Genomic DNA, 13,673 nt, shown 5'->3' on the forward strand with positions numbered 1-13,673 from the left:
GAGGGAGCGCCGCACTGTCGGAGGGTCAGTGCTGAGGGAGCGCCGCAATGTCGGAGGGTCAGTGCTGAGGGAGCGCCGCACTGTCGGAGGGTCAGTGCTGAGGGAGCGCCGCACTGTCGGAGGGTCAGTGCTGAGGGAGCGCCGCACTGTCGGAGGGTCAGTGCTGAGGGAGCGCCGCACTGTCGGAGGGTCAGTGCTGAGGGAGCGCCGCACTGTCGGAGGGTCAGTGCTGAGGGAGCGCCGCACTGTCGGAGGGTCAGTGCTGAGGGAGCGCCGCACGGGGGAGGGTCAGTGCTGAGGGAGCGCCGCACGGGGGAGGGTCAGTGCTGAGGGAGCGCCGCACTGTCTGAGGGTCAGTGGAGGCTGGATGCCGCTATGGAGATGAGCGTCAGGAGATGCCACGAGCAGAAGCAGCCATTCGGCGAAGATTCAGCCGCTCATGTCGCCAGATCACATTTCCGGGTCTGTCGCTTCATCATTGAGTCAGGTGAGTGGTGAGGACCCTACACCCCTCCCTATCTCTGTAACCTCCTCCAGCCCCTACACCCCTCCCTATCTCTGTAACCTCCTCCAGCCCCTACACCCCTCCCTATCTCTGTAACCTCCTCCAGCCCCTACAACCCTCCCTATCTCTGTAACCTCCTCCAGCCCCTACACCCCTCCCTATCTCTGTAACATCCTCCAGCCCCTACAACCCTCCCTATCTCTGTAACCTCCTCCAGCCCCTACAACCCTCCCTATCTCTGTAACCTCCTCCAGCCCCTACACCCCTCCCTATCTCTGTAACCTCCTCCAGCCCCTACACCCCTCCCTATCTCTGTAACCTCCTCCAGCCCCTACAACCCTCCCTATCTCTGTAACCTCCTCCAGCCCCTACACCCCTCCCTATCTCTGTAACATCCTCCAGCCCCTACAACCCTCCCTATCTCTGTAACCTCCTCCAGCCCCTACACCCCTCCCTATCTCTGTAACCTCCTCCAGCCCCTACAACCCTCCCTATCTCTGTAACCTCCTCCAGCCCCTACAAGTCTCCTTATCTCTGTAACCTCCTCCAGCCCCTACACCCCTCCCTATCTCTGTAACCTCCTCCAGCCTCTACACCCCTCCCTATCTCTGTAACCTCCTCCAGCCCCTACAAACTTAAGTATCTCTGTAGCTTACTGCAACATTCTGGTGATCTCTGTGCTCCTCCCTGATGGGGGCAGAATGGGCCTCCTCCTGTTCATGTGTAACAGGGTCGAGAGGGGCTGAATGGGCCTCCTCTTGTTCCTGTGCAACAGGCTCGAGAGGGGGGCTGAATGGCCTCCTCCTGTTCCTGTGCAACAGGCTCGAGAGGGGGGCTGAATGGCCTCCTCCTGTTCCTGTGCAACAGGCTCGAGAGGGGGGCTGAATGGCCTCCTCCTGTTCCTGTGCAACAGGCTCGAGAGGGGGGGCTGAATGGCCTCCTTCTGTTCCTGTGTTTTAAATTTCCTGACATTGAGGATGCTGGGTGTGTTCTGACTGAATGTTCCTATTCTGCAGGAGTGAAGCTGGGGATGCACTCGGTGCCAATGGCTTCGGCCTGTACCATTTACCACAAGTTTTTCGAAGAAACTGCCATTCAGAATTACGACCCGTACCTGGTTGCCATGGCCGCGATCTACCTCGCCGGGAAAGTGGAGGAGCAACACCTCAGAGCCCGAGACATAATCAACGTGTGTCACAGGTACAGCACACGGTTAGATACAGAGTAAAGCTTCCTCTACACTGTCCCCATCAAACACTCCCAGGACAGGTACAGCACGGGGTTGGATGCAGAGTAAAGCTCCCTCTACACTGACCCATCAAACACTCCCAGGACAGGTACAGCACGGGGTTAGATGCAGAGTAAAGCTCCCTCTACACTGACCCATCAAACACTCCCAGGACAGGTACAGCACGGGGTTAGATACAGAGTAAAGCTCCCTCTGCACTGTCCCCATCAAACACTCCCAGGACAGGTACTGCACGGGGTTAGATACAGAGTAAAGCTCCCTCTACACCGTCCGCATCAAACACTCCCAGGACAGGTACAGCACGGGGTTAGATACAGAGTAAAGCTCCCTCTACACCGTCCCCATCAAACACTTCCAGGACAGGTACAGCACGGGGTTAGATACAGAGTAAAGTTTCCTCTACACTGTCCCCATCAAACACTCCCAGGACAGGTACAGCACGGGGTTAGATACAGAGTAAAACACCCTCTACACCGTCCCCATCAAACACTCCCAGGACAGGTACAGCACAGGGTTAGATACAGAGTAAATCTCCCTCTACACTGTCTCCATCAAACACTCCCAGGACAGGTACAGCACGGGGTTAGATACAGAGTAAAGCTCCCTCTACACTGTCTCCATCAAACACTCCCAGGACAGGTACAGCACGGGGTTAGATACAGAGTAAAGCTCCCTCTACACCATCCCCATCAAACACTCCCAGGACAGGTACAGCACGGGGTTAGATACAGAGTAAAGTTTCCTCTACACTGTCCCCATCAAACACTCCCAGGACAGGTACAGCACGGGGTTCGATACAGCGTAAATCTCCCTCTACACCGTCCCCATCAAACACTCCCAGGACAGGTACAGCACGGGGTTAGATACAGAGTAAAGCTCCCTCTACACCATCCCCATCAAACACTCCCAGGACAGGTACTGCACGAGGTTAGATACAGAGTAAAGTTTCCTCTACACTGTCCCCATCAAACATTCCCAGGACAGTTACAGCATGGGGTTAGATACAGAGTAAAGTTTCCTCTACACTGTCCCCATCAAACATTCCCAGGACAGGTACAGCACGGGGTTAGATACAGAGTAAAGCTCCCTCTACACCGTCCGCATCAAAATCTGCCAGGACAGGTACAGCACGGGGTTAGATACAGAGTAAAGCTCCCTCTACACTGTCCCCATCAAACACTCCCAGGACAGGTACAGCACGGGGTTAGATACAGGATAAAGCTCCCTCTACACCGCCCCATCAAACACTCCCAGGACAGGTACAGCACGGGGTTAGATACAGAGTAAATCTCCCTCTACACTGTCCCCATCAAACACTCCCAGGACAGGTACAGCACGGGGTTAGATACAAATTAAAGTTCCCTCTACACCGTCCCCATCAAACACTCCCAGGACAGGTACAGCACGGGGTTAGATACAGAGTAAAGCTCCCTCTACACTGTCCCCCATCAAACACTCCCAGGACAGGTACAGCACGGGGTTAGATACAAATTAAAGTTCCCTCTACACCGTCCCCATCAAACACTCCCAGGACAGGTACAGCACGGGGTTAGATACAGAGCAAAAGCTCCCTCTACACCGTCCCCATCAAACACTCCCAGGACAGGTACTGCACGAGGTTAGATACAGAGTAAAGTTTCCTCTACACTGTCCCCATCAAACATTCCCAGGACAGTTACAGCATGGGGTTAGATACAGAGTAAAGTTTCCTCTACACTGTCCCCATCAAACACTCCCAGGACAGGTACAGCACGGGGTTAGATAGTGAGTAAAGCTCTCTCTACACCGTCCCCATCAAACACTCCCAGGACAGGTACAGCACGGGGTTAGATACAGAGTACAGCTCCCTCTACACCGTCCCCATCAAACACTCCCAGGACGGGTCCAGCACTGAGTTTGATACTGAGTAAAGCTTCCTCTACACCGTCCGCATCAAAATCTGCCAGGACAGGTACAGCACGGGGTTAGATACAGAATAAAGCTCCCTCTGCATCATCCCCATCAAACCATCCCCGGACAGGTACAGCAAGGGTTTAGATACAGAGTAAAGCTCCCTCTACACCGTCCCCATCAAACACTCCCAGGACAGGTACAGCACGGGGTTAGATACAGAGTAAAGCTCCCTCTACACTGTCCCCATCAAACACTCCCAGGACAGGTACAGCACAGGGTTTAGATACAGAGTAAAGCTCCCTCTACACTGTCCCCATCAAACACTCCCAGGACAGGTACAGCACGGGGTTAGATACAGGATAAAGCTCCCTCTACACCATCCCCATCAAACACTCCCAGGACAGGTACAGCACGGGGTTAGATACAAATTAAAGTTCCCTCTACACCGTCCCCATCAAACACTCCCAGGACAGGTACAGCACGGGGTTAGATACAAATTAAAGTTCCCTCTACACCGTCCCCATCAAACACTCCCAGGACAGGTACAGCACGGGGTTAGATACAAATTAAAGTTCCCTCTACACCGTCCCCATCAAACACTCCCAGGACAGTTACAGCACGAGGTTAGATACAGAGTAAATCTCCCTCTACACTGTCCCCAACAAACACTCCCAGGACAGGTACAGCACGGGGTTAGATACAGAGTAAAGCTACATCTACAACATCCCCATCAAACACTCCCAGGACAGGTACAGCAAGAGGTGAGATACAGAGTAAAGCTCCCTCTACACCGTCCCCACCAACCCCTTCTAGAACAGGTACCGAATGGGGTTAGATACAGTGTAAAGGTCCTTCTACACTGACCGCATCAAACACTCCCAGGACCGGTACAGCACAGGGTTAGATAAAGAATAAAGCTCCCTGTACACCGTCCCCATCAAATACACCCAGGACCGGTACAGCACGGCGTTAGATACAGAGTAAAGCTCCCTCTACACTGTCCCCATCAAACACTCTCAGGACAGGTACAGCTCGCTGTTCGATACAGTTTAAATCTCCCTCTACAATGTCCGCATCAAACACTCCCAGGACAGGTACAGCACGGGGATAGATACAGAGTAAAACTCCCTCTACACTGTCCCCATCAAACACTCCCAGGACAGGTACAGCACCGGGTTAGATACAAATTAAAGTTCCCTCTACACCGTCCCCATCAAACACTCCCAGGACAGGTACAGCACGGGGTTAGATACAGAGTAAAGTTCCCTCTACACCGTCCCCATCAAACACTCCCAGGACAGGTACAGCACGGGGTTAGATACAGAGTAAAGTTCCCTCTACACCGTCCCCATCAAACACTCCCAGGACAGGTACAGCACGGGGTTAGATACAGAGTAAAGTTCCCTCTACACCGTCCCCATCAAACACTCCCAGGACAGGTACAGCACGGGGTTAGATACAGAGTAAAGTTCCCTCTACACCGTCCCCATCAAACACTCCCAGGACAGGTACAGCACGGGGTTAGATACAGAGTAAAGTTCCCTCTACACCGTCCCCATCAAACACTCCCAGGACAGGTACAGCACGGGGTTAGATACAGAGTAAAGTTCCCTCTACACCGTCCCCACCACCCCTCCTAGGACATAGACCGAACGGGGTTAGATACAGAGTGAAGCTCCCTCTACACCGTCCCCATCAAACACTCCCAGAACAGGTACAGCACGGGGTTAGATACAGAGTAAAGTTCCCTCTACACTGTCCCCATCAAACACTCCCAGGACAGGTACAGCACAGGGTTAGATACAGAGTAAATCTCCCTCTACACTGTCCCCATCAAACACTCCCAGGACAGGTACAGCATGGGGTTAGATACAGAGTAAAGCTCTCTCTACACCGTCCCCATCAAACACTCCCAGGACAGGTACAGCACAGGGTTAGATTCAGAGTAAAGCTCCCTCTACACTGTCCCGATCAAACACTCCCAGGTCAGGTACAGCACGGGGTTAGATACAGTGTAAAGATCCTTCTACACTGACCGCATCAAACACTCCCAGGACAGGTACAGCACGGGGTTAGATATAGAGTAACGCTCCCTCTACGCTGTCCCCGTCAAGCACTCCCAGGACTGGTACAGCTCGCTGTTCGATACAGTTTAAATCTCCCTCTACAATGTCCGCATCAAACACTCCCAGGACAGGTACAGCACGGGGATAGATACAGAGTAAAGCTCCCTCTACACCGTCCCCACAAACACTCCCAGGACAGGTACAAGCAAGGGGTTAGATGCAGAGTAAAGCTCCCTCTACACCGTCCCCACAAACACTCCCAGGACAGGTACAAGCAAGGGGTTAGATACAGAGTAAAGCTCCCTCTACACCGTCCCCATCAAACACTCCCAGGTCAGGTACAGCACGGGGCTAGATACAGAGTAAATCTCCCTCTACACTGTCCCCATCAAACACTCCCAGGTCAGGTACAGCACGGGTTTTGATACAGAGTAAAGCTCCCTCTACACCGTCCCCATCAACCCCTTCTAGAACAGGTACCGAACGGGGTTAGATACAGTGTAAAGATCCTTCTACACTGACCGCATCAAACACTCCCAGGACAGGTACAGCACGGGGTTAGATACAGAGTAAAGTTCCCTCTCCACCGTCACCATCAAACACTCCTAGGACAGGTACAGCACGGGGTTAGATACAGAATAGAGCTTCCTCTACACTGTCCCCATCAAACACTCTCAGGACAGGTACAGCTCGCTGTTCGATACAGTTTAAATCTCCCTCTACACTGTCCCCATCAAACACTCCCAGGACAGGTACAGCACGGGGTTAGATACAGAGCAATGTTCCCTCTAAACTGTCCCCATCAAACACTCCCAGGACAGGTACAGCACGGTGTTAGATACAAATTAAAGTTCCCTCTACACCGTCCCCAACAAACACTCCCACGACAGTTACAGCTCGGGGTTAGACACAGAGTAAAGCACCCTCTACATCGTCCCCATCAAACACTCCCAGGACAGGTACAGCACGGGGTTAGATACAGAGTAAAGCACCCCCTACACTGTCCCCATCAAACACTCCCAGGAAAGGTACAGCACAGGGTTAGATACAGAGTAAAGCTCCCTCTACACTGTCCCCATCAAACACTCCCAGGAAAGGTACAGCACAGGGTTAGATACAGAGTAAAGCTCCCTCTACACTGTCCCCATCAAACACTCCCAGGACAGGTACAGCATGGGTTTAGATACAGAGCCAAACTCCCTCTAACCTGTCCCCATCAAACACTCCCAGGACAGGTACAGCACGGGGTTAAATAGAGAGTAAATCTCCCTCTACACCGTCCCCATCAAACACTCCCAGGACAGGTACAGCACGGGGTTAGATACAGAGTAAATCTCCCTCTACACTGTCCCCATCAAACACTCCCAGGACAGGTACAGCACGGGGTTAGATACAGAGTAAATCTCCCTCTTCACCGTCCCCATCAAACACTCCCAGGACAGGTACAGCACGGGGTTAGATACAGAGTAAAGCTCCCTCTACACTGTCCCCATCAAACACTCCCAGGACAGGTACGTCACGGGGTTAGATACAGAGTAAAGCTCCCTCTACACCCTCCCGATGAAATACTCCCAGGACAGGTACAGTGACATTATAACTACTGAATGCTTGTTCTCAGTGAGCGTTGGACTCTCTCTCTCTCGGCGTTTCACCCAGCAGGGGGTGGTGGGGAGAGCGTTACCATTCGGTGTCCTCATCTCCCCCTGCTCCTCCTCCAGGTACCTGAACCCGCAGACTGAGCCCCTGGAGCTGGATACCCGCTTTTGGGAGCTGCGCGACAGCGTGGTACAGTGCGAGCTGCTGATGCTGAGGGTGCTGAACTTTCACGTGTCGTTCGAGCATCCCCACAAGGTGAGTGGCGCTGCGGCGGTGGGGGTGGGTTGGGGTGGGCAATCCCGCTCCCTCCCTCCCCTCCACCCTCACGCTCCATTCCGCTTCCACGACCCTCTCGGGCGAGTTTGCCTCCCGGGCTCTGGAAAGCTGTCAGTGCGTTGGAAGCCGTTCAGCGAAGATTGACCAGACTAAGACCAGGAATGGGCGGGTTGTCTTATGAGGGAAGGTCAGACAGGTTCGGCTTGTATCCGCTGGAGTTTAGAAGAGTGAGAGGTGACTTGATTGAAACCTTGAAGACCCTGAGGGGTCTTGGACAGGGTGGATGTGGGGAGGACGTTTCCTCTTGTGGGAGAATCTAGAACGAGGGGGTCACTGTTTAAACATAAGGGGTCACCCATTGAAGAGGGAGACGAGGAGAAATTATTTCTCCCCGAGGGTCGTGAGTCTGTGGAACTCTCTCCCTCAAGAGGCGGTGGGAGCAGAGCCTCTGAATATTTTTAAGGCCGAGGTGGATGGATTCTTGATTAACAAGGTGGGGGTGAAAGGTTATTGGGGGGGGTGCCTTGAAAGTTTATCGGGGGTGGGCGGGAATGTGGAGTCGAGGTGACAGTCAGAGCAGACATGATGTCATTGAATGAGGGGGTGGGTAGCAGGCTCGAGGGGCTGAGCTGCCTCCTCCTGCTCCTAATTGGTGCGTTTTGGGGGACCTGGGGTGTTGCAGGGCACTGTGAATTGGACCACGTAACCTGACCGGTTACTACCGCTCTGCCGTGCAGACGATCGTTGACTGGGGCGCTCGGGGTGGGATCATTTGTCTGTATTTTCCTTAATTGCCCCCTTGAGAAGGTGGTGGGTGAGCCGACTTCTTGAGACGCTGCAGTCCCCGTGTGGTGTGGGTACACCCACCGTGCTGTTAGGGAGGGAGTTCCAGGATTTTGACCCAGTGACAGTGAAGGAACGGCCGATATATTTCCAGGTCGGGATGGTGAGGGGCTCGGAGGGGAACTTGCAGCTGGTGGTGTTCCCCATGTGTCTGCTGCCCTTGTCCTTCTAGGTGGTAGAGGTGGTGGGTTTGGGCGGCGCTGTCGAAGGAGCCTTGGCGAGTTGCTGCAGTGCATCTTGTAGATGGTACACACACTGCTGCCCCTGTGCGTCGGGGGTGGAGGGAGTGAATGTTTGTGGATGGGGTGCCCATCAAGCGGGGCTGCTTTGTCCTGGACGGTGTCGAGCTTCTTGAGTGTTGTGGGAGCTGCACTCATCCAGGTAAGTGGGGAGTGTCCCATCCCACTCCTGACTTGTGCCTTGTAGATGGTGGACAGGCTTTGGGGGAGTCAGGAGGTGAGTTACTCTCCGCAGGATTCCCAGCCTCTGACCTGCTCTTGTAGCCACAGTATTTATATGGCTGGGTCCAGTTCAGTTTCTGGTCAATGGTAACCCCCAGGATGTTGATAGTGGGGGATTCAGTGATGGTAATGCCATTGAACGTCAAGAGGCGATGGTTAGATTCTCTCTTGTTGGAGATGGCACAAATATAACTTTTTTTTATTTGCCTCTCTGGCTTGCCCAGCATTTGTCGCCCATGTTTAATTGCCTTGTTCAGAAGGACATTTTAGGGTTGACGCATTCCTGTGGGGTCTAGAGGTACATGTAGGCCAGACCGGGTAAGGATAGCAGTCTTCCTTCCCTGAAGGGACAATAGTGAACCAGATGGGGTTTTTTAAGTTAATCGATGATGGTTTCAGTCACAGTGACTGAAACTATCTTTACGATCCCAGATCTACTAATTGAATTTAACCTTCGCCATCTGCGGTGGTGCATTGTCCATGGCAACGCCTCTACCAATCAGCGTCCGCTTGCCAATCGATCAGCAGGGGGGAGGTGGTGGCGTAGTGGCATTGTTGGTGGATTAGTACTCCAGAGATCCAGGCTAATACGCCTGGGGACATAGGTTCGAATCCCACCACGGTCGAATTTGAACCCAAAGGGAATTAAAAACCCATCTGGTTCTCTAATGCCCTTTAGGGAGGGAAACCTGCTGTCCTTACCTGTTCTGGCCTACATGTGCCGCCAGACCCACAGCATCGACCTTTAACTGCCCTCTGAACCGGGGCCATCAGGGATGGGCCGTAAATATCCCACGGGCGAATTTTAAAATGAAAGCCTCTCTTCGCGTCAGGTGTAAATTGTTGTTCCCTTCGCGTTCGGTATTTTCTCGCGAACGAGTGCGAGACGGAAAGCTCCAACAAAAGAAAAAGAGCTGCTGTTCTCAGCAATTCTGCACATCCAAAAGTCCGTTTCCAAAGCTCTGCGGATCCCGGGTCACCTGCCGCTCTTACCTGCTAGCTCCGTGAGAATTGTGACGGGGGTGAGGGTGGGTGGGGATGGGGAACTGGCCGGGTTGGGAGTGCAGGGAGCGGGTCCCATTCCCCCCCCCCCAGTCCCACCCACCCCCGGCACCCCCCCCCCACACCCCGCTAGAAACAGCCGGGAAACGGTACCGGGAGCCACAGCCCAGTGACAGGACTCCGAAGCCCGCAACGCATCCCGAGCCCAGCTCCAGGCTTTCGGAAGGGGAAGGGCCCGAGGGCTTGGCAGGGGCAGAGGTGTTCGAGGACCCCCCCCCCCCACCCCCCCAGCCTGCGGAGACCGGAGAAGGTGGGGACCGTTTCCAGCCCCCCACCACCCGCCCCCCTCCCCTCCGGAGGGAGGACGACTGTCGAGAGGAAACTTGATGGAAGTGTTCGAAAATCGGGGGTTCGACCGGAACACGGATTTGAGGCGGGGAGTAACTTTCTCGCGCGGCGAGCGGTTCGGGTCTGGAATGCACCGCCGGAGAGTTGGGGGGCGGGGGAGGGTCGGTCGGGGCTTTCCAAAATGAAAGGGGTGGGGGGGGGCATTGGGTGAAGGATTGAAGGGGGAATGTTGGCCGGGAGTTAGCGGGGGTGGAGTGGGACGAACTGGATTGCACCCCCCCTCCCCACCCCCCCCCCACCCCCCCCGGCAGGGGGCTGGCGCGGGCAGGATGGGCAGAGTGGCCTCCCGCGGTGTCCCGCTCTCTGATTTGTCTGCTCTCTCTCTCTCCTGCACTCCCGCTCTCTCTCCCGCACTCCCGCTCTCTCTCCCGCACTCCCGCTCTCTCTCCCGCACTCCCGCTCTCTCCCCCGCACTCCCGCTCTCTTCCCCGCACTCCTGCCCTCTCCCCCGCACTCCCGCTCTTTCCCCCGCACTCCCGCTCTCTCCCCCGCACTCCCGCTCTCTCCCCCGCACTCCCGCTCTCTCCCCCGCACTCCCGCTCTCTCCCCCGCACTCCCGCTCTCTTCCCCCCACCCCCCAGTACCTGCTGCACTACCTCATCTCGCTGAGGAACTGGACGAACCGGCACATGTGGAAACGGACGCCGGTGGCCGTCACCGCCTGGGCCGTGCTGCGCGACAGCTACCACGGCACGCTCTGCCTGCGGCACCAGCCCCAGCACGTTGCCATCGCCGTGCTCTACTTTGCGCTGCAGTGCTACGGTGTGGAGGTGCCCGGCGACGCCACGGCGGAGAGAGCATGGTGGCAGGTGAGTCGGCCGGTTCGACCTCAGAACCCGTGGAGCCAGCGCTGCATCGAGTTCTGGGCAATGACATAAATATAGTGAGGGGGGGGGGGGGGAGAGCATCTCTGCAATAGCGATCACAACGTTGTGAGGTTGTTTAGGCCAGGTATGGAGAAGGAACAGGAGCAGCATGGGATAGAGCAGCGGGCTACGTGGTGCCTCTCCCCGCAACCACCCCCCAATTTAATTCTACGTGAGGGAGCAGGAGAGGTTGGAGCAGCCGGAAAAGGTTTTTTTTAAAAAAAGAGTAGGAGCACAGGAAAAGTTTGACAGACTGTGGGGAGTAGGATTAATGTGATGCCTCCACTGGCCAGCAGAGGGCTGGGCTGAATGGAATGTGGCAATAAAAGGAGGCCATTCAGCCCCTTTTGAGCCTGTTACACAGGAACAGGAGGAGGCCATTCAGCCCCTCTTGAGCCTGTTTCACAGGATCAGGAGGAGGCTATTCAGCCCCTTTCGAGCCTGTTTCACAGGAACAGGAGGAGGCCATTCAGCCCCTCTTGGGTGGGTTACACGGGAACAGGAGGAGACCATTCAGCCCCTCTTGAGCCTGTTAGACAGGAACAGGAGGAGGCCATTCAGCCCCCTTCGAGCCTGTTGCACTGGAACAGGAGGAGGCCCATTCAGCCCTTCTGGGGTGGGTTACACAGGAACAGGATGCCATTCAGCCCCTTTTGGGTGGGTTGCACAGGAACAGGAGGAGGCCCATTGAGCCCCTTTTGGGTGGGTTGCACAGGAACAGGAGGAGGCCCATTGAGCCCCTTTTGGGTGGGTTACACAGGAACAGGAGGAGGCCATTCAGCCCCTTTGGGGGTGAGTTACACAGGAACAGGAGGAGGCCATTCAGCCCCTCTTGGGTGGGTTACACAGGAACAGGAGGAGGCCATTCAGCCCCTCTGAACCTGTCCTGCATTCAATGAGATGATGTCTGACCTGTGACCTATCTCCATCTACCCACCTCCGCCCCGTATCCCTTAATACCCTTTTGGTTAACAAAAATCTCTCAACCTCCCAGATTTAAAACCATCTGACCCGGCATCGATGGCCGTTTGTGGGGAGAGAGTTCCAAACTCCGACCACCCTTTGTGTGTAGGGGTCTTTCCTCATTTCACCCCTGAAGGGTCTGCCTCTCTCTTTCAGACTCTGCCCCCTCGTCCCAGACTCACCCCCCCCCCCCCGATAAGCGGGAATCAGGGTCTCTCTCTCTATCGACCCTCTCAGTCCCCCCTACCTGGGGATATCTCGAGGAGGTTAGAGGGGGAGGGTAGGGGTTGGGGGAGATTCCCGTAGGGATGTTGGTGGGGGGGGACACACGCAGAGAGAGGGTGGGGGAGGCAGGATCGTTCTCCTCGGAGCGGGATAGATTGAGGGGGGTGGGGGGGGTGGGGAGAGATTTAATCGAGGCGTTGTCTAAACCCGGCGTTCGCTTTGTTCACTCCAGGTCTTCTGCGAGGGAGTAACAAAGAACACCATCGACGCCATTGTCATGGAGCTGGTCCAGATCTACGAGATGGACGCAAAACCATGAGGCCGGCCCGCAGTGTAGCCCTGGGGGTGGTGGGGTGGGGGGGCGCGGCCGGGCACCAACCCTCCTGCCTCTTTGCTTCCCCCCCCACCTCCTCCACCACCCCGTCACTCACTGGAGCACGTGCCTCCCCGCACTCCCCCCACTCCCCAAACCAACCCCGTCCACCCCGAGCTCCGAGCTCGACAGCATGACCCTCTCCCTGCCCTCGCAACCCCTCCGCTCCCCATTTCGTACCCCCCCCCGCCCCCCACCGCTGCCCCCCAACCCCTCCACCACCCCGTCACTCCCTGGAGCACGTGGCTCCCAGCACTCCCCCCACTCCCCAAACCAACCCCGAGCTCCGAGCTCGACAGCATGACCCTCTCCCTGCCCTCGCAACCCCTCTTCTCCCCATTCCGTACCCCCCCCCCCCCCCCCAACCGCCGCCCCCCCCCAACCTCTCCACCACCCCGTCACTCCCTGGAGCACAGGCCTCCCCGCACTCCCCCCACTCCCCAAACCAACCCTGTCCACCCCGAGATCCGAGCTCGACAGCATGACCCTCTCCCCACCCTTGCAACCCCTCCTCTCCCCATTCCCCCCATCCCCTCCTCACCCCCCCAACACCACCCCCCCCCACCCCCCGCCACCACCACCGCACTCACACCTCGATGCTCCAGCGGGAGCTACAACTCTCAGGAGGCGAACTCCACTGGGGGGCAGAGGGGAGGATTGAGCCCTGACCAGAGAACAGACTCGAGGGAGCGGGAGGCGAGTTGGGGGGCGTGGTGGGGTGGCGACTGAGAAGCTATGGAAAGGCCACCCCCTCCCCCCTTCCGCCTCTCCGGGGATCGCGGGGTATCAGCAGTTCTGCTGTTTTACCTGTTGAACAATTAAACAGTCTCCTCGTTTCACTATCTTCGGAGGTTGACCTTGCTATTCCGCTACGTTCAGCGTCACGGCCGTGCCTGGCCCAGCCTCTGACTCCGCGCCCAGGGCGAGACTGGCAGAACCGGTCAGAG

The 13,673-nt window shown here is 56.1% G+C and overlaps 1 protein-coding gene across 1 annotated transcript; it reads left to right on the top strand.

Annotated features, from left to right (window-relative positions):
• The first annotated feature begins 257 nt into the window (after positions 1-257).
• Positions 258-12,923, top strand: ccnq (cyclin Q). The gene is made up of 5 exons (XM_041179601.1): positions 258-487; positions 1,522-1,705; positions 7,432-7,564; positions 10,881-11,108; positions 12,586-12,923. The coding sequence occupies exons 1-5, from the start codon at positions 376-378 to the stop codon at positions 12,670-12,672; spliced, it is 744 nt and encodes a 247-aa protein (XP_041035535.1). The 5' UTR covers positions 258-375; the 3' UTR covers positions 12,673-12,923.
• Positions 12,924-13,673: the final 750 nt, after the last annotated feature.

The sequence above is a fragment of the Carcharodon carcharias genome, chromosome 35, assembly GCF_017639515.1.
Source record: "Carcharodon carcharias isolate sCarCar2 chromosome 35, sCarCar2.pri, whole genome shotgun sequence".
Taxonomy (NCBI): domain Eukaryota; kingdom Metazoa; phylum Chordata; class Chondrichthyes; order Lamniformes; family Lamnidae; genus Carcharodon; species Carcharodon carcharias.